We start from the raw sequence: 25,000 nt of genomic DNA, 5'->3' as shown, positions 1-25,000 counted from the left end.
GCGGGCGATCGAGGACAGGGAGAGAGAGAGAGGAAATGGTGACTGCTGTTCAGTGATCAAAGAAACAGCTGCTTCACACAGTTTGAGCCTTCAGATTGTGTGTGATCATGTGAGGCTGAACGCTGCTGGAGACGCTGCTTAATCAAGTGTGTGTGAATATGAGAGTGTAAAGTGTTTGTGGACTTCCTCTGCTTCCTGTCTCCACCTGCAGCTCTGAAGTCTTTCATTGTCGGTTCATCTTCTTCTACACGGCAGGTTTCCTCATTTGTTCCTTTGTCCATTCTAGCGAACTATCCAGTACGCCAAACAAAGGTTTAGTATGTCTCAGTACACAGACTGGATATAAAACACAGACTGTATATAAAAGAGTTTGTATCTTCAGGTCTGTAAAATGGTTCTGATCCAGAAGTGTCTTCAGCTGCAATACCAGCGAGTGCCACTAGAGGTCGGCTCCAAAAAGCCTCCGGCTCCATAGACTCCCATTCAACTTCTCTCATCAAATCCAAAGTGAATAAAATGTGTCCATCAGTTATCTCGGTGTTGTTAGCTAAAGTCACTCCTTCTTATTAGTTTTCTGGAGGTCCATCTGAAAATAATCCCTCATTCATTAGAAAAGAAGATTCAAGAAGACCTGTTTTTGGGGGCGTGTCTGTTTGATTGACAGGCCTGTGGTGCAGTCAGGTTACAGCTATCGGTGGGCGGGACGTAGTATCGTCAGGTTTCCAGGAAACAAGGAGAAAAAAACAACTAAAACACAAACAACAAGCGTTTTTTCTTTAGCTTCTGGGATATTGATAAATGGGTTTGAATCGGAGACATCAGCCGGTCAAACATCACTTATGTTTTAATTAAGTCCAATTAAGTCTTTATCACTTTAATGTTGGAGACGGATAATCAACATCCAGGCTGTGTATCGGCCTTCTGTCAGCGCTTGTGTGTGTGTGTGTGTGTGTGTGTGTGTGTGTGAGAGATATAAAGTCATTATTAGCGGTGTGTGTGAGCAGGTTAATTGGAACATGAAGCACAATGTTAACCAGGATTAATCAATGTAATTACACGCCGTGTGATTACAGCTTTTATTTTTACTGGTGAACTGAAGGTGGCCTCATGAAACTGTTTTAATATTCTTCTTATTTTTTTAAATTAAATATGTATATGATTGTGACATACATCTTCATGACCCCTGTGTTTTTTTTGCACATGTAAACACTGTCCTGTGTGTGTGTGTATCTGTCTTTTTGTGCATGTATGCATGTGTGTAATTTGTTAAGTAGGCTGTTTTCCCAGAGATTAGCCCCGCCCCCCGACTCTGTTACCTTTAACTGCGTCATTCATTAGCCGCCGCTGCTAATGAAAAGCCACTGTTAATTGGCAATGGAGAGATAAAGGCTAAATGAAAACACTAAATATAGAGGGTGTGTGTGTGTGTGTGTGTGTGTGTGTGTGTGTGTGTGTGTTGTGTTGTGTGTGTGTGTGTGTGTGTGTGTGTGTGTGTGTGTGTGTGTGTGTGTGTGTGTGTGTGTGTTGTGTTGTGTGTGTGTGTGTGTGTGTGTGTGTGCGCGCGCGTGCGTGCGTGCGTGCGTGTGTGTGTGTGTTGTGTGTTCTAGATAACGAGGAGGCTGAATAAACCTTTATTAGCTACTTGACCTGGACAGTTAGCCAGATAAAAGGGACCAACACAGAAACCTGGTGTGTTGAATGTCCACACACAACACACACAACACACACACACACACACACACACACAACACACAAAACACACACAACACACACACACACACAACACACAAAACACACACAACACACACACACACAACACACAACACACACACACAACACACACAACACACACACACACACACACACACACACACACACACACACACACACACACACACACACACACACACACAACACACAACACACACACACAACACACACACACACAACACACAACACACACAACACACACACACACACACACAACACAACACACACACACACACACACACACACACACACACACACACACACACACACACAGGCCAGTGAAGATCCAGGCTGATATTTGTTATTAACTAAACTGTTTTCTGTTTCCTCAGCTGGGACGGCCGGCGAGCCCTCCCCTCCGGCCCCGCCCCCTCCCGAGGCTCAGCCAATAGAAACCAAGGCTCCTGAGGAGGAGATGGACGTCACCGACGACGACATCACTGCAGGTAGGAGCACAAAGAAATGACCGGATTTAAAACACATTTAGAACGAATTCCTTTAAATCTCATCCTTGGTATGAGCACATCTGTGATGTCAGGACACCTGTGATGTCAGCACATCTGTGATGTCAGCACATCTGCGATGTCAGGACACATAAGTATGTGTGAGACTAGTCTGGTGTGACTCGGATCCAGTTTCCCTCCATGAATACGGTCTGTTCACCCTCCATAAGGAATCATTTGCAGTCGTTCCTTCCTACTGGGCGTCGACCTCCAGTTTATTTTAACCAATCAGCATGCAGCGAAACCGGCCGACACTCTTTCATCGCCGCAGCTACCGACCGCGTCCACCGAACACTTTTTAACTGAGAACATGAATATTTTTTAAATTGTTTTAATGAACTCCAGCAGCTTAACGAGGAGCTGAACGTTTATTCTGTGCTGAACGTTCTGCCATCCAATCACAGTGAAGGAGGGGCGGGACAAACACGGTGAACCACCGACACTGAGCCGAGTTCCCAGACTTTTATTCACAGAGAAGAGAACTGAAGCTGTGAGCGACAGTCGGAGCAGATTATTATTATTATTATTATTATTATTATTATTATTCAGGACTCCATATTTACGTCTGACTTGTGTTGTGCTGAATAGCAGTTTGGAGAATCCCTCTTTAACCCTGTACAGTTCAATCTGCGGTACAGGAGACATCCGAAACCTCTGAACTGTCCACAATCTGCACCGCAGGGTGCCGGTTCAGCTCGGTGTGACACCCGTTGACTCGCCTGGTTTCACCGGATCTCCGCGGTCTCGCAGCCGGACATCAGGCGGGTCTGTTAGGAGGTGCAGAGGTGCTGCAGCCAACTGAAAACATAGTCAGAACGGTGATGGAGCGTTTCATATGAAATGATGAAGATGAAAGATGAACTTTCCAGTGTCACCTGTAACGAGGCAGGTCACATGACACCAGTGTTGCAGTTTTTATTACCCTCAGTGGAAAACCCTGATTTCACTGACGGAGTACGATCGAGCTGCTCATGTAATGATGGAGGAAACATCGGCCTGTTTGCATGTTGTTGTTTGTGCAGCTGATCCGACTGTTTACATCGTTAACAATATGTAAACAAGTTGTGCTGCTTTTATTTTGTTGGTCTTTCCTGAGTTACAGAAGAAAAGTGAATATTTGTAGCTGATCTCTCACCGCGAGCATCTCGCAACACAGCAAACATGTTGTCGTCAGGATCAGGCCGAGGACGTTCACAGACGTGTTGTTAACTTCTGCGAGTCACTCTTCACCTGAAAGCAGCTGCGAAACGTTCGAGGCTCTTTGAGATGTAAAACGAAAGAGATCGTTTTCCCTTCTGACCCTCTGAGCCTCATCTGCTTCTATCGGAAAACACAGAGAGCTCATTCATCATTTATCTGCTGCTGAATTCAGGTGTTGTGCTCCGGTGACTCTGTGTGTGTGTGTGTGTGTGTGTGTGTGTGTGTGTGTGTGTGTGTGTGTGTGTGTGTGGGGTACCACCCCTGTACTGTGACCTGCATGGTGTTAAAAGCAGTTTAGTGTTGTGTGCAGACATTGTGTTCATCTCACACACTCAGGTGAGAAACATCTGACTGACACCTACAATACAGGTACACACACACACACACACACACACACACACACACACACACACACACACACACACACACGTGCGCACGCTTTCCAGTCCATTTACCTTTGCCACATTTCTCTGAATATTTAACTGCGACAGACAGCTACTCCCAAATAAACATATATTTTATTTATCACTTATTTATCATTCCTTCTAATAGCAGGATTATTTGTGTATTAAATTGGAGTGATGTTTGGTTTTCATCTCCAAACAATCACTGAAAAATAAAACCAGAATTCATCCATTGGTCTGATGGGAGATTTCCAATCTTTCAACAGTTTTGTTCTCAGTGTTAGAAGATGTGTGTCTGTCTGTGTCACGCCTTCCTTCCTCCTCTCAGGCCAGTCAATATCACAGATGTGTCTGACAATTTATCATTTCTCACAGCTAATTTTTCTCCTATTGACAGCCGGGTTTTTTTTTTTTTTCATTCGGTCTCTGCAGTATTAAATCTGTGAGCAGACGCCTCCAACACGGAGCGAGCACAATCTCTCCCTCCGTGTTTCTCTGTCTGTGTTACATCTGTTTTCAGGTAGCGACTCACCTGTTGTGTTGTGGCTGGTGGAGAAACGTGTAGTTTATGATACGACTGAGCTCTTTAAGGGCTTCGTTCATGAAATCAAACCCTCATTTTGATTTCTCTGCAGTAGTTTTTATCAGGTTATTTATTAGGTGCCTTCTCAAGCTCGATGGGAACCTTCTTACGCTGCTTCACATAGAAAAGCTGGACACAAAGGAGGTTTTGCTGCAGCGTTAAACTACACTTCCTGTTTACAACGTAGTCACGAGTTCATCAGATGAACCTGAAACCTTCAGGATTGATAACAGACGTGGGTCACAGCAGCGCTGCTCCTGCTCTGATTTCTACTCCTTTAGAAAGAAAAATGATGCTACTGGACTATTACCAAAGTTCAGTCTGGAAGTACCTTTTTTTTTTTTTTTTATTATTATTGATTAATTTGTATTTATTATTATTAATCAGATAATTCTTAACTCATAAAATAGCAGGAAAAGCATCCAAAAGTTGAATGTATTTATTTTCCCGTGATGAGAGCAGAGCGATTGATCACTGGTGGGTCTCTGGGGAAGAAAATCCTTGAAATTGAAACAGTTAATGCGTTCTTGTGCAATTTTACATTTCTAATAAATTAATTTATTTATCAAAACAGACAATATCAACAAATGGTTGTTTTTTTTAAGAGTAATTGTGTCTAAAATGTTCACGTTCAGCCTTTTGTTTGGACAAAATAAGTCATTTGATGGACGTGTTCTCTGTTTTCCTTTGTTTCCTTTTTTAAAAGTCTGTGTTAATACAACACTAATATGGAGGTAAGAGGAGAGGAGGAGGAGATGAGGAGAGGAAGAGGAGAGGAGGAGATGAGAGGAGGAAAAGAGGAGATGCGGAGATGAGAGGAGGAGATGAGGAGGAGAGGAGATGAGAGGAGGAGACAAAGGGAGAAAGACAGAGATGTCGACAGCCGCAGAATCACTTGGCTGGAGGCTGTTTCCACGGCGATAGACTCATCACATCAGTCTGCTGTCTCTCATCACACACACACACAAACATACTGTACACACACACAACACGCACACAACACGCACACACACACACACACACACACAAACATACTGTACACACACACAACACGCACACAACACGCACACACACACACACACACAAACAAACATACTGTACACACACACAACACGCACACAACACGCACACACACACACACACACACACACACACACACACACACACACACAACACGCACACACACACACACACACACACACACACACACACACACACACACACACACACACAAGGCCAGCGCTTTATCTTTGTGACACATTCATAAACCCTGACACACACACACACACACACACACACACACACACACACACACACACACGACATGCTGACATACCCCTCCCCCCACTTTGTATTCACATTATCACACTGTCCATTCAACCATAAGACAGGTGTGTGTGTGTGTGTGTGTGTGTGTGTGTGTGTGTGTGTGTGTGTGTGTGTGTGTGTGTGTTCTAGATAACGAGCACTATAATACACTGCACTAGACTAGACTGGACTGCACTACACTACAGTACAGTATACTACAGTACACTGCAGAATACTACAGTACAGTACAGTAACGTACACTGCAGTATACTACAGTACACTACAGTACACTGCAGTACAGTACACTAATGTACACTTCAGTATACTACAGTACACTACAGTATACTACAGTACATTACAGGAAACTACAATACACTACAGTACACTACAGTACACTAGAGTACATTACAGGAAACTACAGTACACTACAGTAGACTACAGTACACTACAGGAAACTACAATACACTACAGTACACTACAGTACACTAGAGTACATTACAGGAAACTACAGTACACTACAGTAGACTACAGTACACTACAGGAAACTACAATACACTACAGTACACTAGAGTACATTACAGGAAACTACAGTACACTACAGTACACTGCGCTGCACTGCAGTAAAGCTACTGTAACATTCTGCAGTTCATGAGGACCATGTTGAACACCTGATGTCTACAGGTGTTACCATACTACACTCTGCTGTTGCCATGACGTCCTGTTCTGTTCTATGTTCCAACAAACATCACAACACAGTCAGACGTTGTTGTTTCTGAGCCACCACAAATACATTCCTGTGCATTATTAACAACTGGACCATAGTTTCACTCTCCTACCTGTAATACAATAAAAGTGCCACAGAGCAGCTGGGTCACCAGGCAGCACAACACAATCATGTGAACCAATCAGAGCGCTCAGAGTCGCGGCTCAAAGCGTTTATCTCTCCATAAGTTCAATCTGCTCTGAGGAGAAATGTGATCTGACCCAGACGACCTCCAGGCTCCGGTATTAGATTAGCGAGGGAGGCTGGCGTTTCAGCTAACCAAATCACAGCCGGGCTAATGACACAGAGAGGTGAGGGTCAGCCTGACCTCTGACCTCTGACCTCCATCACTGTGGCAATGGACCCCTTAGAATGAGGAGGAGAGGAAAGAAGAGGAAGGACAGACGAATAGGTAAGAAAGGAATCCCTCCGTCCTCCCAACAAATACTGATGTCGAAGTAATAAGACGACAACATGTGGTGAAAAATACATCTTCTCTTAATGAGAAGTTAAAGTGAAGATCAGTTCATTTAAAAAGCAAACTTCAATAATCCCTCATCAATAAACAGAAATATTCCACAGACTGAGGAACCACCTGGACTGTAAATGTTTGCACCGCTCTGAATCCTAAAGGGAAAATAGTTGAGAGTGAGAGGAAGAGGGGGGATGGGTCTGTGTCCAGCAGCGACCTTTGACCTCCCTGGGGTCACCCCCCCCCACCCCCCCACCACCAGAGGCTGAGGATGAGCTCGTCTCTCCGTTGGTGGAGGCAGTCTTCCCTCTAGCTGCAGCCTCCCTGACATGATGAGGTTTGACTGCAGGCGACTCCAGTTAGAGACATTTTCTGCTGATGTTCGACTCACCGAGATATAAAACTGAGAAACTCATCAAATCCTCACATTTTAAAAAGCTGGCATCAGAGAATATTTGACATTTTAACTTTATAAATTATTTAAATGTTGCAAAAAAATTGACAAACTAAAGATGTAATTTTTCTAAAAAGGTAAGAATGCTTTAATACAGCTGTAGTTCTTGATGAAGTTTAGAAAAAACAGGATTTCTTTTGTGTTTTTTTATATAATATCGCTTCTTGGAAAAATATGAAACAAACTAAAATGTTTTTTTTTTCCGCCCTGTATGGCCTGATACTGTATACTCTATAAAACTGGAAAATTATTAATAATAATGGTCAATGAATAAATAAATTGTCATATTCATTTATTTTGTTGCTCTCAAAAAATATCGCTTCAATTATTTTACAGTAAAATGAACGAATTGTTCGGATTTGTAGACAATCAGTGTTTTTAATATTCATATAATCACCTATTTACTATACTTTCATTGTTCAGGTGCATGTTCCTCCACCAAAATATCATTGTGTGTGTGTGTGTGTGTGTGTGTGTGTGTGTGTGTGTGTGTGTGTGTGTGTGTGTGTGTGTGTAGGGAGGGTGCTGTGGATCCTAATGACATCCCCTGACACTGCAAGGGACATAATTACAGACAGACAGGTTTATAGGTGTGTGTGTGTGTGTGTGTGTGTGTGTGTGTGTGTGTGTGTGTGTGTGTGTGTGTGTGTGTGTGTGTGTGTTCTGGTCTGGGAGGTTTTGCAACTGTGGCACCAAGCAACAAATGTTGTCACCTGCACATCCTGAACTCTGTGTATGTTGTATGTTGTATGTTGGTGTGTGTGTGTGTGTGTGTGTGTGTGTGTTACAGACTGACTGCTCATGGTCTAACCACAGTCACTATTTGTTCTCTTTCAATACTCTTAAAAGGATCATTTTGGTTCTGAAAGTGGAAACTGATGTTCTCCAAATATTAGTTTGCTTTGTCGAACGACTTAATTTGTGCTTTTGGCTTTTTAATTAATTAACTAATCCTCCCGACTCATAATCTGTGCTCTCAACTTTCTGCTTTTCAATCAATCAATCAATCAATTAATCAATCGATCAATCAATCAATCAAACTTTATTTATAGCAGCTCCACCTCCTCCTCCACCTCCACCTTCTGCTGTCAGCCGTGATTCACTTCAGGAAAATGTTGAGTTCAGATGTTCCCAGATAATTTGTGTTTTCAGCGCTCCCATCTGCCTGTTGTGTGTAATCAGGTCGGATTAACTGTCAGACGTCTTGAATTGATCCGAAACTTCAGCCTCAACACAACAAACTGTAAATCTGTCATCAGGCTTTTCTCTCATTTCTGGGCAATCAAACAGAAATCCATCTCTCCGAGTGAGAAAGTCTGAATCTTCCCTTTTCTACCAAACTCATGTTCAACTGTACGCTGATTTATTTTAACTTTTATGTGAGAATCACAATAAGTTTTGCTGTATTTTCCTTTTCCATAAAATATAGATGGAGCTTGCTGACAATATTTTGAATATTATGGCTGTAAACCTCCATAATTATAATGGCTGACACCAGACTTCATGTAAACATCAAACCGTAAAAGAGGAGAAACGAGTGTGACAGATACATTTAAAATGATTTGTTCATTATTTCCTCCGTCTGGTTTTCACTCTCTGTCTGTCGGTGACATCACTTCCTCCTCCTCTACCTCCTGCTGCTCTTCATCTGCTGGAGATCAGATCTACTTCTGTCTGACAGTGTGGATTCTTCTGAGTGAGACTGAGCTGTGGTGGCGTTAAGGAACAATAATTCCTCCGTCATGAAGAAGGCCGTCGAGTCTCTGCTGCAGCTAAATGAACATCCAGAGACATTTCTTTTAGTCCGCTCCATCAATAATGTGAATGTGACAGCTGCAGAGGGCCAGAAATATTAGAGGTATTAAAAACCTGTCGCATGGTAAATTAAACTACTGAACAAACACAGAGTTGACAATGTAGGATAAAAAAAAAAAATAAGACCTCAGGCTTTTATCGTTTATTCAATATCTCATAAAGACTTCAAAACAGCAGTTACACAACCAGTAGCTCCACCCCAGAGATCTGATTGGTCAACTGAACATTTGGAACAAATCATCATGACATCACATCCTGTTCATCACTAGAAATATCTCTCCACCTCCTCAATGGGAAAATAAAATTAGAATAGAGTTTCATCTAACATGTAATATAATGTAGTTTCTACTTGTTCTAGTTCTATTAAATGACCCATTTGGTGAAGTCGGGTCTCTTTTGGTCCTTTTTGGTCGCTCCGAGCACCCGTACCGTAACACCACGGATAGTCACGCACTTACAATCCTAGAGGAGGCTAGCTGGACCGGTTTGGTTTGAACACATGACACGGAGCTAAAATGTTAAAAACACATGAGAACATGGATATCTTTGTTCATCAGATATCTTTGTTCAACAGATATCTTTGTTCATCAGATATCTTTGTTCATCAGATATCTTAGTTCATCAGACATCTTTGTTCACCAGATATCTTTGTTCATCAGATATCTTTGTTCACCAGATATCTTTGTTCACCAGATATCTTTGTTCATCAGATATCTTTGTTCACCAGATATCTTTGTTCATCAGATATCTTTGTTCATCAGATATCTTAGTTCATCAGACATCTTTGTTCACCAGATATCTTTGTTCACCAGATATCTTTGTTCACCAGATATCTTTGTTCACCAGATATCTTTGTTCATCAGATATCTTTGTTCACCAGATATCTTTGTTCATCAGATATCTTAGTTCATCAGACATCTTTGTTCACCAGATATCTTTGTTCATCAGATATCTTTGTTCATCAGATATCTTTGTTCCAACCAGACTGAACTAGCTGATCAGTTTAGTGTTTCTATGTTCTGTATTTATTCAATTGGAGACTAGAAATCCTCTCTGTTGCTAGGGTGGTTGCTAAGGGTCAGACTACTTCCTGGAGTAGAAAACATTACATACGTTACATAAGAGTCTACTGATGGGACTGATTGTTTTCCAGTTGTTAGTCGTACCCCATCCATGGAAACGGAGATCACTCTAACAAAAAGTTTTATATTTTGAGAGTGAATTGCTCCACAATATGAACACATGTAGATGACATGTTTTATTTAGTTGGTAACTTGTTGTATAATCACAACATCACACTGGAGGGTTCTTTAAGGTCATTATCGGTGCGACAGTCTGTTAGCATCACTGTCGTACCGATAATGACGTTAAAACCCTTCTGGTGTGATGTCGCTTCATGAACCAACCAGTGGGCGACGTTTCGGTGGTTTTCCACTTCATCTGTCCTCCATTGCTAGAATGTAGTCGGACGGGGAAACAGGAAAATATCGTGGGACATGATGGACGTTTTGTCTTTAAATATTTTGAATGCAGAGCTTAAAGTTCACCATTTTCTGAAAAGAAAACCAGAAGTGCATCTTGGGGAAGACTGAATAAAAGCTGTCGGTGTTCCAGAGGACTCACAGGAAAGTTGATCAAGTGGATTAAGTGCGTATTAATATGAGTAATTTAAATGAGTCCCTGCAGCGTTTCCTGTAAATGTTCTTTGGTTTGATGAAACGAGGACAAACCTGGTGGTCAAAAGGACACCAATGAAAACAATGACACCCCCCCTCCCCCTCCCCGTGCAGATAACTCCTCCGTCTGTGTCTTAAGACGGTGAAATACAGTTAACCTTCAGATGGACTCGGCCCGCTTGGACGGACTCAAATCTTTTTTCTCTATCACCTTAATTGTGTTTTCAATTATTTCCTCCAGATTTTCTGTCTCCTGACATTTTCAGTAAGGACAGTGTCCCCCTCTCCCCCCTCTCCCCCCCAACACCAGCATGGTTTTGTTTTATGGAATTGAGAGATGGAGACGTTGAACTGCTCATTTGCTTGTTATTAACTTGTAAAGTATTTTTTTTTGGCCTCGTGGTTTAAATCCTCTTCTCTGTCCATCATTCACCTCCTCCTCCTCCTCCTCCTCCTTCTTCTTCATCAGCTCCTGATGATATTTTTGTAGACCCTGAGCCCAAGATATTTTCACTCCCTGGTGATCGGGTTCTACCAGTCTCCCATTGATTACCAATGGAGGCAGAGCCGTGGTGCATCATGGGAAGATGCTGCAGCACTAGAAGGGAGGGTCTGGAAGGTTATTGGTTTGATTTCTTAGTTTCACACGTGTTCAGAGTCACAGCAGTGTCTTCATGGACGGAGTCACATGACATCTTTTAAAAATCATTATTGTTAATAATAATTTCATTTAAATTCATTCGCAAAGTCGGGTTTTCTCCAAAAATAAAACACTTTTTAGTTTGTTTGAACTTTCCTTTCTTTCTTTCTTTCTTTCTTTCTTTCTTTCTTTCTTTCTTTCTTTCTTTCTTTCTTTCTTTCTTTCTTTCTTATTCATATTAATTACAACCTAATGACAATACCTGGAATAAGAAGAGTTAATATGTAAAACATGATATTTATTGTTGATATTTATGTGGATAGAAGCAGAACTTCTTTGAAAGGTTCCTGCTCTTCTTCTGCTCCGTGACATTTCTTTTGCTTCTCCATAATGTTCCAGTGATTGCTCGGACTCCACAGGTTGTTGCATTACAGCATCCTGCCCTTTTTTAATAGATTCCTTCCTTTATGGATAATGTCATTTCAGCCAGAAAGCCTTTTTATCCCGATCCATTTCTGTTTTTTATGAAGATTTAGTGGAGCGGAGGTGAGCGGCGAGGGGAGCTCGTCCGTCCCCCTCTTTAGTTTATTGGGTTACGTTTGGGAGCAGGTTGGCCAACAAATAAGATTTAGATAAAATGTCATTATAATAGATCTGCCAGTCGCGAAGGCAGCGGATCGATAGACTTCAAGAATCAATCCGTCCGTCCACACGGCCGAGAGGCGGCAGGAAGTGACGCTACCCGCCGACCGTCCGCTGGCAACCTCACATCTCCAAACGATGTGCTGTCCGAGCGTCTGCAGGCCCTGAAAAGGTCTTTTTAATGGAGCCAATGAAAGCTTATTATATGCATCTCATTTAAATTCAGCCCATGATATTTAGTATCTGTGGAAACTTCAGGATCTCTACTTAAAATATCTAATAAATCTGTTTGAATTTGTAAAAATATTCTTTCGAGGTTAATGAAGAATTGAAACAGACTTTGCTCACTTTAAGTTTACGACTGTGACGAGCAGTGGGACGATTTAATCATGATTTCAGAGAACTCTGTTGTTTGTCTCTGTTATTATTATACCAGCAATGATTCATGCTGATTTTGGAAATGACTCGGTGTATGTAAGAACCTCTCGCATGTAAACATTTCTCAAAGTGATTTGAGGAGCATAAGTTACCTCCTGGATTGTTGTTATAGGAAAATATAATAACCAAACTATCTGCCTTTTTATCAGTTATAACAAACATTTATTTTGTATCATTAGAGCTACTTTTGCTACATCTTTACTTACAGTACAACTTGCTGCTAACCGAACTAGCGGCTCACTCATTTGTAGTAATAACAAACATTTCATATTATATATAGAGTGATTTGTTTTTGGTATAACGGCCTCTTATGCTTTGATTCCTTTTAGGGGTTATAATTCTTTAACATTACTTGAATCGGCAATTTTGAGAATAAAAATCAGTGAGAATATTTTCCTTGTAGTTGTTTAAAATTGAGGATGGAAGCCTGCAGGTTTGGTTTCATGTTAAGGAACCTGCTGAAGTCTGAACTTCTTCAGCTAAAAACAAAAACAAAAAAATCAAGAAAGAAACAATAACAACAAAATCCCAAAACTAACATGTATGAGGACCAATGACCACAGGCTGGGCTCAGGGTCTACGTCCCGCCCACCGATAGCTGTAACCTGACTGCACCACAGGCCTGTCAATCAAACAGACACGCCCCCAAAAACAGGTCTTCTTGAATCTTCTTTTCTAATGAATGAGGGATTATTTTCAGATGGACCTCCAGAAAACTAATAAGAAGGAGTGACTTTAGCTAACAACACCGAGATAACTGATGGACACATTTTATTCACTTTGGATTTGATGAGAGAAGTTGAATGGGAGTCTATGGAGCCGGAGGCTTTTTGGAGCCGACCTCTAGTGGCACTCGCTGGTATTGCAGCTGAAGACACTTCTGGATCAGAACCATTTTACAGACCTGAAGCTACGAACTCTTTTATATCCAGACTGTGGTTGTGACCCAATACTTCATCCCTGTTTGACTGCAGGTGATAAACACCACTCACACACACTGTAGATATTTAAACCACACATTGACTAATCTCCTCGTCACCTGCATCCATCCGGTCCACCGGTTTAGAGAGGACGAGCACTTTGTCGTTTTTCGCTCCCGCTGAGTAAAACCTACAAAACGTCCTGATGTTGTCTCTGAACCCTGCAGACAACCCGCCAGTCTCCATCTTTACTTTCACTTTCTCTCTGTAAATCTGAACTTTTTAGTGATTCTGGTTGGGAGTCTATCTCTAATTCTGTTATCTACTGGCCCAGTCTGGCCCGGGGGATGGATGCCATCTGTAATCCATTTATCAGAGCCGGCCGCTGGGCCTTCTTCCAAATGACAGCTGGCCTTTAGCAATCTCATTATAAGGAGCACCAGGATATAGTATGGAAATATGGGGGGGGGGGGGGGGGGGGTCCTGTAATCCAGGAGAAGGGGTTCAGCCCTGGTAGCAGTTTTGTTGCACTTGTTTTTTTATTTATTTCATATTTTTATCAGGGCATTGTGTTTTACTGCACTGCATAAATTTGAGTGGCTAAAGGTTTAAAGAGGAAGAGAAGTCGTGGGTCCTGAGGCTGGACCGGCCGAGAGCTCTCACATCCTTCAGGGAGCTGATCAGAAGTCAGATTAATGCTCCAACAGCTGAAATCTCTTCCTGTTGTCGCTTTAACGAGGCGACAAAAACAGCAGCGAAATTCATCTGAATTCAACTGTGACCTCATCTCATCATCACACGGGACAGATTCATTTACACACCGACTGGAGTCCATCTTGGATTTCTGTCCGTCTCCAGTGCTTCTAGGATTTATTTCCACTCAGCTGTTTTCAGATCAGATGACTGTTTGCTTCTCCTGCGGGGGTCGTGTGATCAGCTACAGCTCCAGTTCTCTGCACATCACCGCTGCACATCGTCAACGGGGTCAATTGATTTCTTTAATTCCTCCACGTTCAAACTCAGCTGCATCCAAACATACACGTTCTGCTGCTCCGTTTCATTTACAGTCCTGTAATCCTGTAATATTCTGGTCCTACAGAGGAGAGCGGCTTTATTTCATGTTTGGAAAACCTTTCAAAATAATGTGATTATTGGTATATTGTTATGACAATAAACCTTTCATGTTATCACTTGATACTGATTGGTTTCTCTTTTTCTGGCGTGGCAGCCACACGCTTCTGTAAAAACTCACCTGCTGACGCATCAAATATCTGTCGTCTCCTCATCGAGGTTCATGGGATGGAAACAAATCCAGTGTGTGAACTTCAACAGGAAGTAGACTCAGCAGTGAGCGCCCCTCTCACTCGCTCTCTATTCATGTGCCCCCCTCCCCTCCTTGTGTGTGTGTGTGTGTGTGTGTGTGTGTGTGTGTGTGTGTGTGTGTGTGTGTGTGTGTGTGTGTGTGTGTGTGTCCTTATTGTGTGTGTATGTAGTCAGCGAGCACTTGTTCTCCTGCAATACAAATCCATAACAATGCTGTGCTCACTCATCCAGAGAGAGAGAAAATAAGAAACAGAAATGACACACACACACACACACACACACACACACACACACACACAGGTTTTATGTACTTCGTATTGGGCCTTTGATCCAGGGTGTGTAAGGAGCTCTCATGTCCTACTGTGATACTCTTATATACACACACACACACACACACACACACACACACACACACACACACACACACACACACACACACACACACACACACACACACACACTTTGCAGCAGTAGTTCCCCACTGTGTAGACCCTGTCGCACGCGCTTTCACTAAAGAGGTTATTTTGGGGTTTTCTTGGTGAACACAATGAAAGGACACACGCACATACACACACATACACACACACACACACACACACACACACACACACACACACACACGCATAAAAAGGGTCTACAGTTGCACGTGTCCGAAATCCTTCCAGAGATCTGTGAACATGACCGTGTGTGTGTGTGTGTGTGTGTGTGTGTGTGTGTGTGTGTGTGTGTGCGCGCGCGCACTGTGACTAAAGGCTTTCAGCGTGACAATGAGATGTGTGTGTGTGTGTGTGTGTGTGTGTGTGTGTGTGTGTGTGTAATGATTAATACCAGGACAATAGACGTGTGCCTGCTCAGTTGTTATCGGCTCTCTGGAGACTCTCCGGCCTGCTGTTTTTTTTTTGTTTTTTTTTAACCACCTTTCAGCATGAAAAGAAAGAGAAAGAAATGAAAAGTAGAAATGTTCCCCCACACGCTCCCCTTCCTCTAAGACATCTCTGAAAGTGCAAGAAAATAAGGAAGGAAAACCAGTGTTGAAACAAGTCTCAGGTCTGTTCTGGTTCTGTAAGTTTGGATTTCATTAAATAAAAACAAATATATTTATAAGCAGATTTAGAAAATGAGGCAAATTAAAAAAGTTACAATGCGTGCGTTTTCATGAAAGTCAGTCAGTTGTTGATGTTGATGATGATGATGATTGTTATAATTATTATTGTCTTATATTGTACTCTTTAATCCAATAGCTTTGTTGTCGTACAAAAGGCTGCTTATATTGGTTTGATTTATGTAAACATGAATAGATGCCACTTGAAATTAAATACGGAAGCAGCAGGACGATTCTCACATCGATGTGCGTGTCGTGTGTTATTTTCACGACGTCTGACCAGACTTCTACCCACGTTTGTTCTGTATTAGTGTCGTCAAACTCCACTTTGGGAAACATCCTTCGAAATGGGTTGATTTAAATGTTACTGCTGACGCTTCCATCCCCGACAGGGTCCAATGAATTTCATTGGTTGCAAATTGGGTGGGTGCACACTTGCACACAGACAATAGACTGCATATAAAAGAGTTCGTAGCTTCAGGTCTGAAAAATGGTTCTGATGCAGAAGTGTCTTCAGCTGCAATACCAGCGAGTGCCACTAGAGGTCGGCTCCAAAAAGCCTCCGGCTCCATAGACTCCCATTCAACTTCTCTCATCAAATCCAAAGTGAATAAAATGTGTCCATCAGTTATCTCGGTGTTGTTAGCTAAAGTCACTCCTTCTTATTAGTTTTCTGGAGGTCCATCTGAAAATAATCCCTCATTCATTAGAAAAGAAGATTCAAGAAGACCTGTTTTTGGGGGCGTGTCTGTTTGATTGACAGGCCTGTGGTGCAGTCAGGTTACAGCTATCGGTGGGCGGGACGTAGTATCGTCAGGTTTCCAATCAGATCGGTCAGATCCACCGCTGGCTCCTCCCCCAACTCGTCCAAATATGGTCACTTCCTGCTCCAAACCGCTCCGAACTAGCAAAATGGTGACGGACAGAATCTGAACTGGAGGATTCATAACGTTCACAAACCAACGATGACATCACTGATGGTTGATGACATCACTGATGGCTGCTGTTTGCTCGTGTACCATTGAGGTGGAAGAAATCCTGCCTCCAACCTCCTGGTTTGTTGTGCTGTGTGTCTTCCCAGGAAGTAGATAACGTTAGCTGTTCTCTGAATATGAAATGTTGTCCACCCCGTCCATTACTGAACTCTCAATGGTTTTGGATCTCTCCTGGGTTTTGACCAGGCTTTAACCCGTGTTGACCAACATCGGTCAAATAACACCATAACCCGGGTCATTGGTTGAAAAGGGTACAAGTGTGGTGCCTGCCAGGAGCCCCGTACGACACGATGCCCCTAAAGCCTTGGAATAACTGCATGTGGCTCTGTGATCATTTGTCGAGGGGCAGTGGGGAGGTCATTATTACCAAAAACATCAGTTTCAGAAATATTACTTATTACTCAATCCTTCTGAGTGAGTCGGACAGCGGAGGCTCCACAGGACCAACAGTATATTCAGCTGTTCAGCTCGTTGCTTTCCAGACCTCTCGAAGCAAATCACCGTCTTCACTGGTTTAATCATTGGACCCACCAGAACCAACTCATCTGAATTTGTCTTTCTGTCTCCACCAGGCTGTCTGTCCAACCTTCCTCCAAACGCCAAGAAGATCTCCAACTCGTACGAGGAGCGGCGTAAGCAGGCCACGGCCATCGTGCTGCTGGGAGTCATCGGTGCCGAGTTCGGCGCCGAAATTGAACCTCCGAAGGGTTCGGGGCGGGCTCGACCCGGCGGACAGGCGCCTGAAGGGTTCGGACTGACGAGCGGAGGGTCATCCAACTACTCGCTGGCCCGACACACATGTAAGTACACAAACAACGTTCACCGAGGAGACGACACGCTCGGTACGATGGATCCTATTTAACATAAACCATCCATTCCAGTCACAGACGGTCTGTTCTGGAAACATACGCAGCTTTTAGCAGCTTTTAACATCCACGGTTCTCTAAATTCAATAAATACATAAAAAAAGATGAGAACTGAAATATTTCTGTGATGTGCAGCAGGATTATGATCACAGGAAGTGATTACATATTTATTCCTTCTCAGGTGGTGCTTAAAAAAAAAAAAAAAAAAATCGCATTTCTCTGCTGGCTTGCAATTTTTTTCTAATTCACACAATTTTACGCCGAAAATTCACTTAAAACTCCACAAATTACGTCACAATTTTTTAGGTAATCCTCCGCAAAAAAAGCAAAAGTTTTTGATCCAACAATCACAAAAGAACTCGGTGAAACCCTGGAGGGACGGTTAGTTGATGCCGACATGTAGCTGATAGGCCTGCTGAGTCCGAGTACACTCTCACAGATTGTGTACATATTCAGTATACGTGCAGCCTCACGGACCCTCGGTGCCTTAAATACGCTCTCATGTTCAGTGGTTCATGTTTTGGTCCCAAATAATCGTTTTTCTAAACTCAGAACTCCACAACTCACAAAGTAAAAACTTCAGCGTTGGATTAGAGGTGAGGAGAGAGATGGGATTGATTTTCACCCACCAAGCTTGACACCTTAAGGAGCTTGGCACTGACTTCCACACACACACACACACACACACACACACACACACACACACACACACACACACACACACACACACACACACACACACACACACACACACACACACACACACACACACACACACACACACACACACACACCCTCCCCCCCTGAGCCCGTACCGTGCTGTGCCTGCAGCGTTGGACCTTGGCGGGCATCAAACCTGCACTAAGCGGACCGTCTCTTCCGTTCCACTGCTCCTGACCTCTGATTGGCTGCCTCTGGGGGCGTCCGCCCCGCGACAGAGCCTGTGCTCTCCCTGATAGGCTGTGGAGCGTGATGCTTCTTACTCGGACCTGTACACAGCAGTCAGCACACCTGTGTAGACTCACCACACACACACACACACACACACACACACACACACACACACACACACACACACCAAAAACCACCATCAGTAAGGAACAGCTCCAGATTTCATTGATCCCCTTTGAGCTCCACCCCGAGCCGTCTCTGGACATTTTGGTGCACTCGGCCCCAGAGAAGGAAATGGATTTGTATTTAATTTATAACAGTTATATACAATTTAACACTCAACAACATCATCTGTAAATTTAAACTGTTACAACCTCTTGTGGTTTAATCCATGCTGGTGTGGAACATGATGTTTTTAACATCCCTGTGTGATCCTGTATCGTAGAGATGAGCGTTTCAAACAAAAATAATGTTTGAAATTTGCACGTAACTATTCAATTATTAATTGAATATCCGCCCGCCCCCGACATGTTTCTGCTGTTCTACCTGCAGAGCTCAGCAGCCTGGTGGAAACGTGTTCTTCTTCTCCTCATGTTGTTTAATGGCAGCTGGCGGACAGCTTTTAGGCACGTTACTGCCACCTTCTGACGGGAATAACACATCACAACCAAGCCGGTAAAAACGGGAAGTAAGGAGGAACGATAGTCGCATATACTAATAGATTTTTTAATATCATAATGACTAATCAAAAATGATGTCCCATCCCTATTTTATAGGCTATTATGATGGCCGATATGAAGTATTTATTATGTAATTCAAAAAAAGATGCTTAGAGTAAATTAGAAATAGTTTTTTGGATTTAGTTAGTTTGTTTAAGTTATTTATAGTTATTAAATTGACAGTGAAAGTTTGCTGTTACATCCGTTCCCTAATAAAGAATCGGCATCGGCCAAAGGAATCCAACATTTTATCTCAAGCTGCAGTCGTTTGACACCAAACGGGAAAATAAATAAACACAGAAGAGTATAAAAAAAATTAAAAAAAGACGTGTTATTTTGAAACGGTAAGCAAATAAAAAATTGCTTCCTTGACATTTACAGCAGTCGTCATCGAGGTCGTTTCACTGTGACATAAACATAGGTTGTGTTTTGGTATTTGAACAAGTGACTGATGATGTCATCATTTCAGGCCGGACGGTCTCTGCTAACTGGACCCGTCTGAAGAGAGAGGACTCCTCCTCTAACTCATCGGTTCCCTCCTCACTTCTTCTTCCTGCTCACATTCAGTTTGTTGTTTTTCTCCTCCTCCACTACCACCACCCCCTCCCCCCTCCCCACACTCTGTTATGAAATTGAAAGATGGATCGGTGTTGTTGGCATACAGTGCAGTGTGTGATGAATGAGAGCTGTCCACCCAGAGAGAGAGGGAGGGAGGGTACAGTGGTCCACACAGCAGAGTATAGATTGATGTTTTCATATGGTGAGGGGGGAGATGGAGGGGAGATGGAGGGGAGATGGAGGGGAGATGGAAGGACGGGAGGATGGACGGATAATGACAGAGGAAAGGCAGGATGCTGTTGGGCAGAATGAAAGAGACCAACTGTACATCAGTCTCTGGACAATACTGCTTCCAGTAAATGTCAAAACACCCCGAGTCGCCTCTGAGGCGCGTTCGCTACGAGTCGTGGCATTTTCAAACATTCATGAGAGCTGATTGGAAATTGAGTTCAGTGTTATAGAACATTCAACAGAGACGCAGGTAATAAAAGATGCTGAAGTCTGCTGTGAATCGGATATTAGAAAACAGGAAGCTCCGCCCAGAGATCCGACTGGAAAAAATCATCATGACATCACACCCTGCTCATCACTAGAAATATTATTCATTATGATTATTAATTATTATTAATATTATTATTCCAAGCAATTAGAATTGATTTTCATATAATATGTAATATGATGTAGTTTCTACTTGTTATAGGTCTATTATGACTATTGGTCGCTCCGAGCACCTGTACCATAAAAAAACTAAATTCTTAATTTTATTTCATGAAGCGAGAAATGACACGAGACTATAAATTTGACGTGACATGGACAATGCAACATGAGATTATAATACAAGACAAGTAAACAAGACAATGGAAAAAAACAAAACACAAAAATAGATTTGATAAATTTAAATAAACCAAATTGATAATAGTAGTCGTAAAAGAACATTGGCTTTCCTACTCATGACAGGGGAAACGGGGGTGCATCCTTACAACCTGACGACACTACATTTGCAAACCAGGCATGTCAATCACACCGGGCATGTCAATCACACCGGGCACGCCTCCAAACGTACCTCTCTCTGAGTCCTAACATCTGATTAATGATGTCATTATCTTCCGCTGGACCACCAGGATACGGATAAGAAGGATTTAATTTCTCTATTAACACCAATAACGACTTGTGGGAAACATTTATTGACTTTCATGAGAGAAGTTGACGCTCTTTGAGCAGGAGTCGGTTGGATCCAGCTCCTAGTGGCCCTCGCTGGTACTGCATCCAAAACCCAGAGACCGCTTCTATTTTTACAGACAGTACATGGACAGTAAAGTAGCCATCTAATATAAGTGATAAATTAGTAATGAATGGTGAAACAGATTGCTTTTATTAATTATATTTTTATCATACATGTGTATATATACAGGTAGCAAACAGGTATATATATATATATATATATATATATACATGTATATCTACCTGTATATCTACATGTGTATATATACACACATTGAACATGTAGATATACAGGTAGATATACATATATATATATATATGTATATCTACCTGTGTATACAGTATATATATACATGTATATCTACAGTGTTCCTCTCTCTCCTTCCTTCTCTGTTCGTATTGTTTTTTACATTCTCTCTCATCTACTAACCGAGTCCACGACATTGATTTACCTTCACCTCTCATTTAAGCTCAAACAGGAAGGGGGGTGGGGGTGGGGGTGGGGGGTAGATGGAGGAAGGAAAGCACAGAGCCCGTTAGTGGTTGTTTCGGCCTGCTAAATTTTAGAAGCCACCAATCTGTCACTATTTCACACTCTCTACATCTCCTCCTTCCTCTCCTTCCTCTCCTTCCTCTCCTTGCTCTTCCTCTTCCTCTCCTTGCCCCCCTCCCCCCTCCCCCCCTCCTCCTCCCCTAATCACCCTCTGTGTGTTAATGCGACATGTTTACTGCCCTAACTAACAGCTCATTACGGCCAACTGATGCTTTGTCAATAGCCATTGGTTCATTTGTGCGTGGAGGCCTGACTTTAAACAAAGATGTCCGAGCGCTTCTCACTTCCTGCTCGCAGATTAAAGGGGGAGGAGCGTAAATTTGGAAATCTCGATCTGGCTGATAACAGCTCTAATGGTTAACGGCCATCTTTAATTGTGCTGCAAATAAATGAAGAAATAAATAATGAGACTTCTCAGAGCAGTTGAAACACACACACACATTACATTTCATTTAGCTGACGCTTTTAGCCAAAGCAACACACACACACACACACACACACACACACACACACACACACACACACACACACACACACACACACACACACACACACACCTGCCCGCCCACCATCACTGTCACTGCTCCCAGTGAACTTTGACCTCTTGACTCTGAAAGCCCAACCACTGGTGTATGTTAAATCATTTTTATTTTCTTTCCTATTATGTTTCATAAAAGTTCCACAAACCTTTTCAGGTGATATGATATTAATACTGTTTTTCTTATTGTCAACAAACTCCAATATAATATAAAGGTCTTGTGTGTAGTTGTAAATGTAAATAAGGGACTATATATATATAAGTAAAATAATAATATCAAAGGTCATGCAGCCCTCCACCTCTGCTGGTATTTATCATCGTTTGCATGTATATTGACGCACGCAACAAAAACGTGATGGATTTCAGCTCCTGCTGCTGCGGGTCAAAGGTCACCGTCTCCTCGCCGATTCAGTCACATGTTAACGACAGACCCGATCGGCACCTTTGATCCGTCTTCTTTTTGCCAAACAGCGACAACACGAGCACCGGCGCCCGTCTGCGTCGCCCAGAACGCCACAACACGCCACAACACGCCACAACACGCCACAACACGCCACAACACGCCCACGCTGACGTGGTTAGAGCTACGTCTGCCACTACACAACGCTCGCACCGACATGCTAACACAGGCCGTGTGTGTGTGTGTGTGTGTGTGTGTGTGTGTGTGTGTGTGTGTGTGTGTGTGTGTGTAAACCAATAAGGAAGGGTTTGCCGTTTAAGGCAGGCTGATGATGAAATGCCAGCAGATCCAGGTGATGTGATTATGTGTGTGTGTGTGTGTGTGTGTGTGTGTGTGTGTGTGTGTGTGTGTGTGTGTGTGTGCGTGCGTGCGTGCGTGCGTGTGTCTGGAGGACCTTCAGAGCCATCGCTGCACCATAATTAATTTAAATGATCTGTTTGTTATCGTATGTTTCTTCATATCGGAGCTGTTTAACATTTACATTTGCAGTGAAAACACAATGAAGTACATCGATCTGTAAGAGGAGAGACGGGAGAGGACAGGAGGTAGAAGGAGAGGAGAAGAAGAGGAGAGACGGGAGAGGACAGGAGGTAGAAGGAGAGGAGAAGAAGAGGAGAGACGGGAGAGGACAGGAGGTAGAAGGAGAGGAGAAGAAGAGGAGAGACGGGAGAGGACAGGAGGTAGAAGGAGAGGAGAAGAAGAGGAGAGACGGGAGAGGACAGGAGGTAGAAGGAGAGGAGAAGAAGAGGAGAGACGGGAGAGGACAGGAGGTAGAAGGAGAGGAGAAGAAGAGGAGAGACGGGAGAGGACAGGAGGTAGAAGGAGAGGAGAAGAAGAGGAGAGACGGGAGAGGACAGGAGGTAGAAGGAGAGGAGAAGAAGAGGAGAGACGGGAGAGGACAGGAGGTAGAAGGAGAGACGGGAGAGGACAGGAGGTAGAAGGAGAGGAGAAGAAGAGGAGAGACGGGAGAGGACAGGAGGTAGAAGGAGAGACGGGAGAGGACAGGAGGTAGAAGGAGAGGAGAAGAAGAGGAGAGACGGGAGAGGACAGGAGGTAGAAGGAGAGACGGGAGAGGACAGGAGGTAGAAGGAGAGACGGGAGAGGACAGGAGGTAGAAGGAGAGGAGAAGAAGAGGAGAGACAGGAGGGGACAGGAGGTAGAAGGAGAGACGGGAGAGGACAGGAGGTAGAAGGAGAGACGGGAGAGGACAGGAGGTGGAAGGAGAGGAGAAGAAGAGAGACGGGAGAGGACAGGAGGTGGAAGGAGAGACGGGAGAGGACAGGAGGTAGAAGGAGAGACGGGAGAGGACAGGAGGTAGAAGGAGAGGAGAAGAAGAGGAGAGACAGGAGAGGACAGGAGGTAGAAGGAGAGACGGGAGAGGACAGGAGGTAGAAGGAGAGACGGGAGAGGACAGGAGGTAGAAGGAGAGACGGGAGAGGACAGGAGGTGGAAGGAGAGGAGAAGAAGAGAGACGGGAGAGGACAGGAGGTGGAAGGAGAGACGGTAGAGGACAGGAGGTAGAAGGAGAGGAGAAGAAGAGGAGAGACAGGAGAGGACAGGAGGTAGAAGGAGAGACGGTAGGGGACAGGAGGTAGAAGGAGAGGAGAGATGGTAGAGGACAGGAGGTAGAAGGAGAGGAGAAGAATAGGAGAGACAGGAGAGGACAGGAGGTAGAAGGAGAGACGGTAGAGGACAGGAGGTAGAAGGAGAGGAGAAGAAGAGGAGAGACAGGAGAGGACAGGAGGTAGAAGGAGAGACGGTAGAGGACAGGAGGTAGAAGGAGAGATGTCCTCATGTTGACTCCAACACTTTGAACCCAGAACATTCGGCTTCACTTCGATGATCAATATTAATTATATTATATTAATATTAATTTATGATAACCTGATTAAAAGGAGAATAAAACTGACAGAAGTATGATGAACAAAAAAAATTCAATCCAAGCGCTGCTGGAAGGGTGTTTGTGTGTGTTTGTGTTTGTGTGTTTGTGTTTGTGTTTGTGTGTGTTTGTGTTTGTGTGTGTTTGTGTGTTTGTGTTTGTGTGTGTTTGTGTGTGTTTGTGTTTGTTTGTGTTTGTGTGTGTGTGTGTGTGACTGTGTGTATGTGTGTGTGTGTGTGTGTGTGTGTGTTTGTGTGTGTTTGTGTTTGTGTGACTGTGTGTATATGTGTGTGTGTGTGTGTGTGTG

The 25,000-nt window shown here is 43.3% G+C and overlaps 1 protein-coding gene across 1 annotated transcript in view; it reads left to right on the top strand.

The window, feature by feature from the left end:
- The window catches only part of LOC138210036 (WD repeat-containing protein 7), a 107,518-nt gene that overhangs the window by 53,153 nt on the left and 29,365 nt on the right, over window positions 1–25,000 (top strand). Inside the window, 2 exon segments of the mRNA XM_069168943.1 lie at window positions 2,103–2,216; window positions 17,581–17,808. Coding sequence (XP_069025044.1) covers window positions 2,103–2,216; window positions 17,581–17,808 — 342 coding nt within the window.

Source organism: Embiotoca jacksoni, unplaced genomic scaffold (assembly GCF_022577435.1).
Source record: "Embiotoca jacksoni isolate LCO1_2020_lvr unplaced genomic scaffold, fEmbJac1.0.p SCAF_42, whole genome shotgun sequence".
In the NCBI taxonomy this organism is placed as follows: domain Eukaryota; kingdom Metazoa; phylum Chordata; class Actinopteri; family Embiotocidae; genus Embiotoca; species Embiotoca jacksoni.
This window is presented reverse-complemented; position numbering and strand designations above follow the sequence as displayed.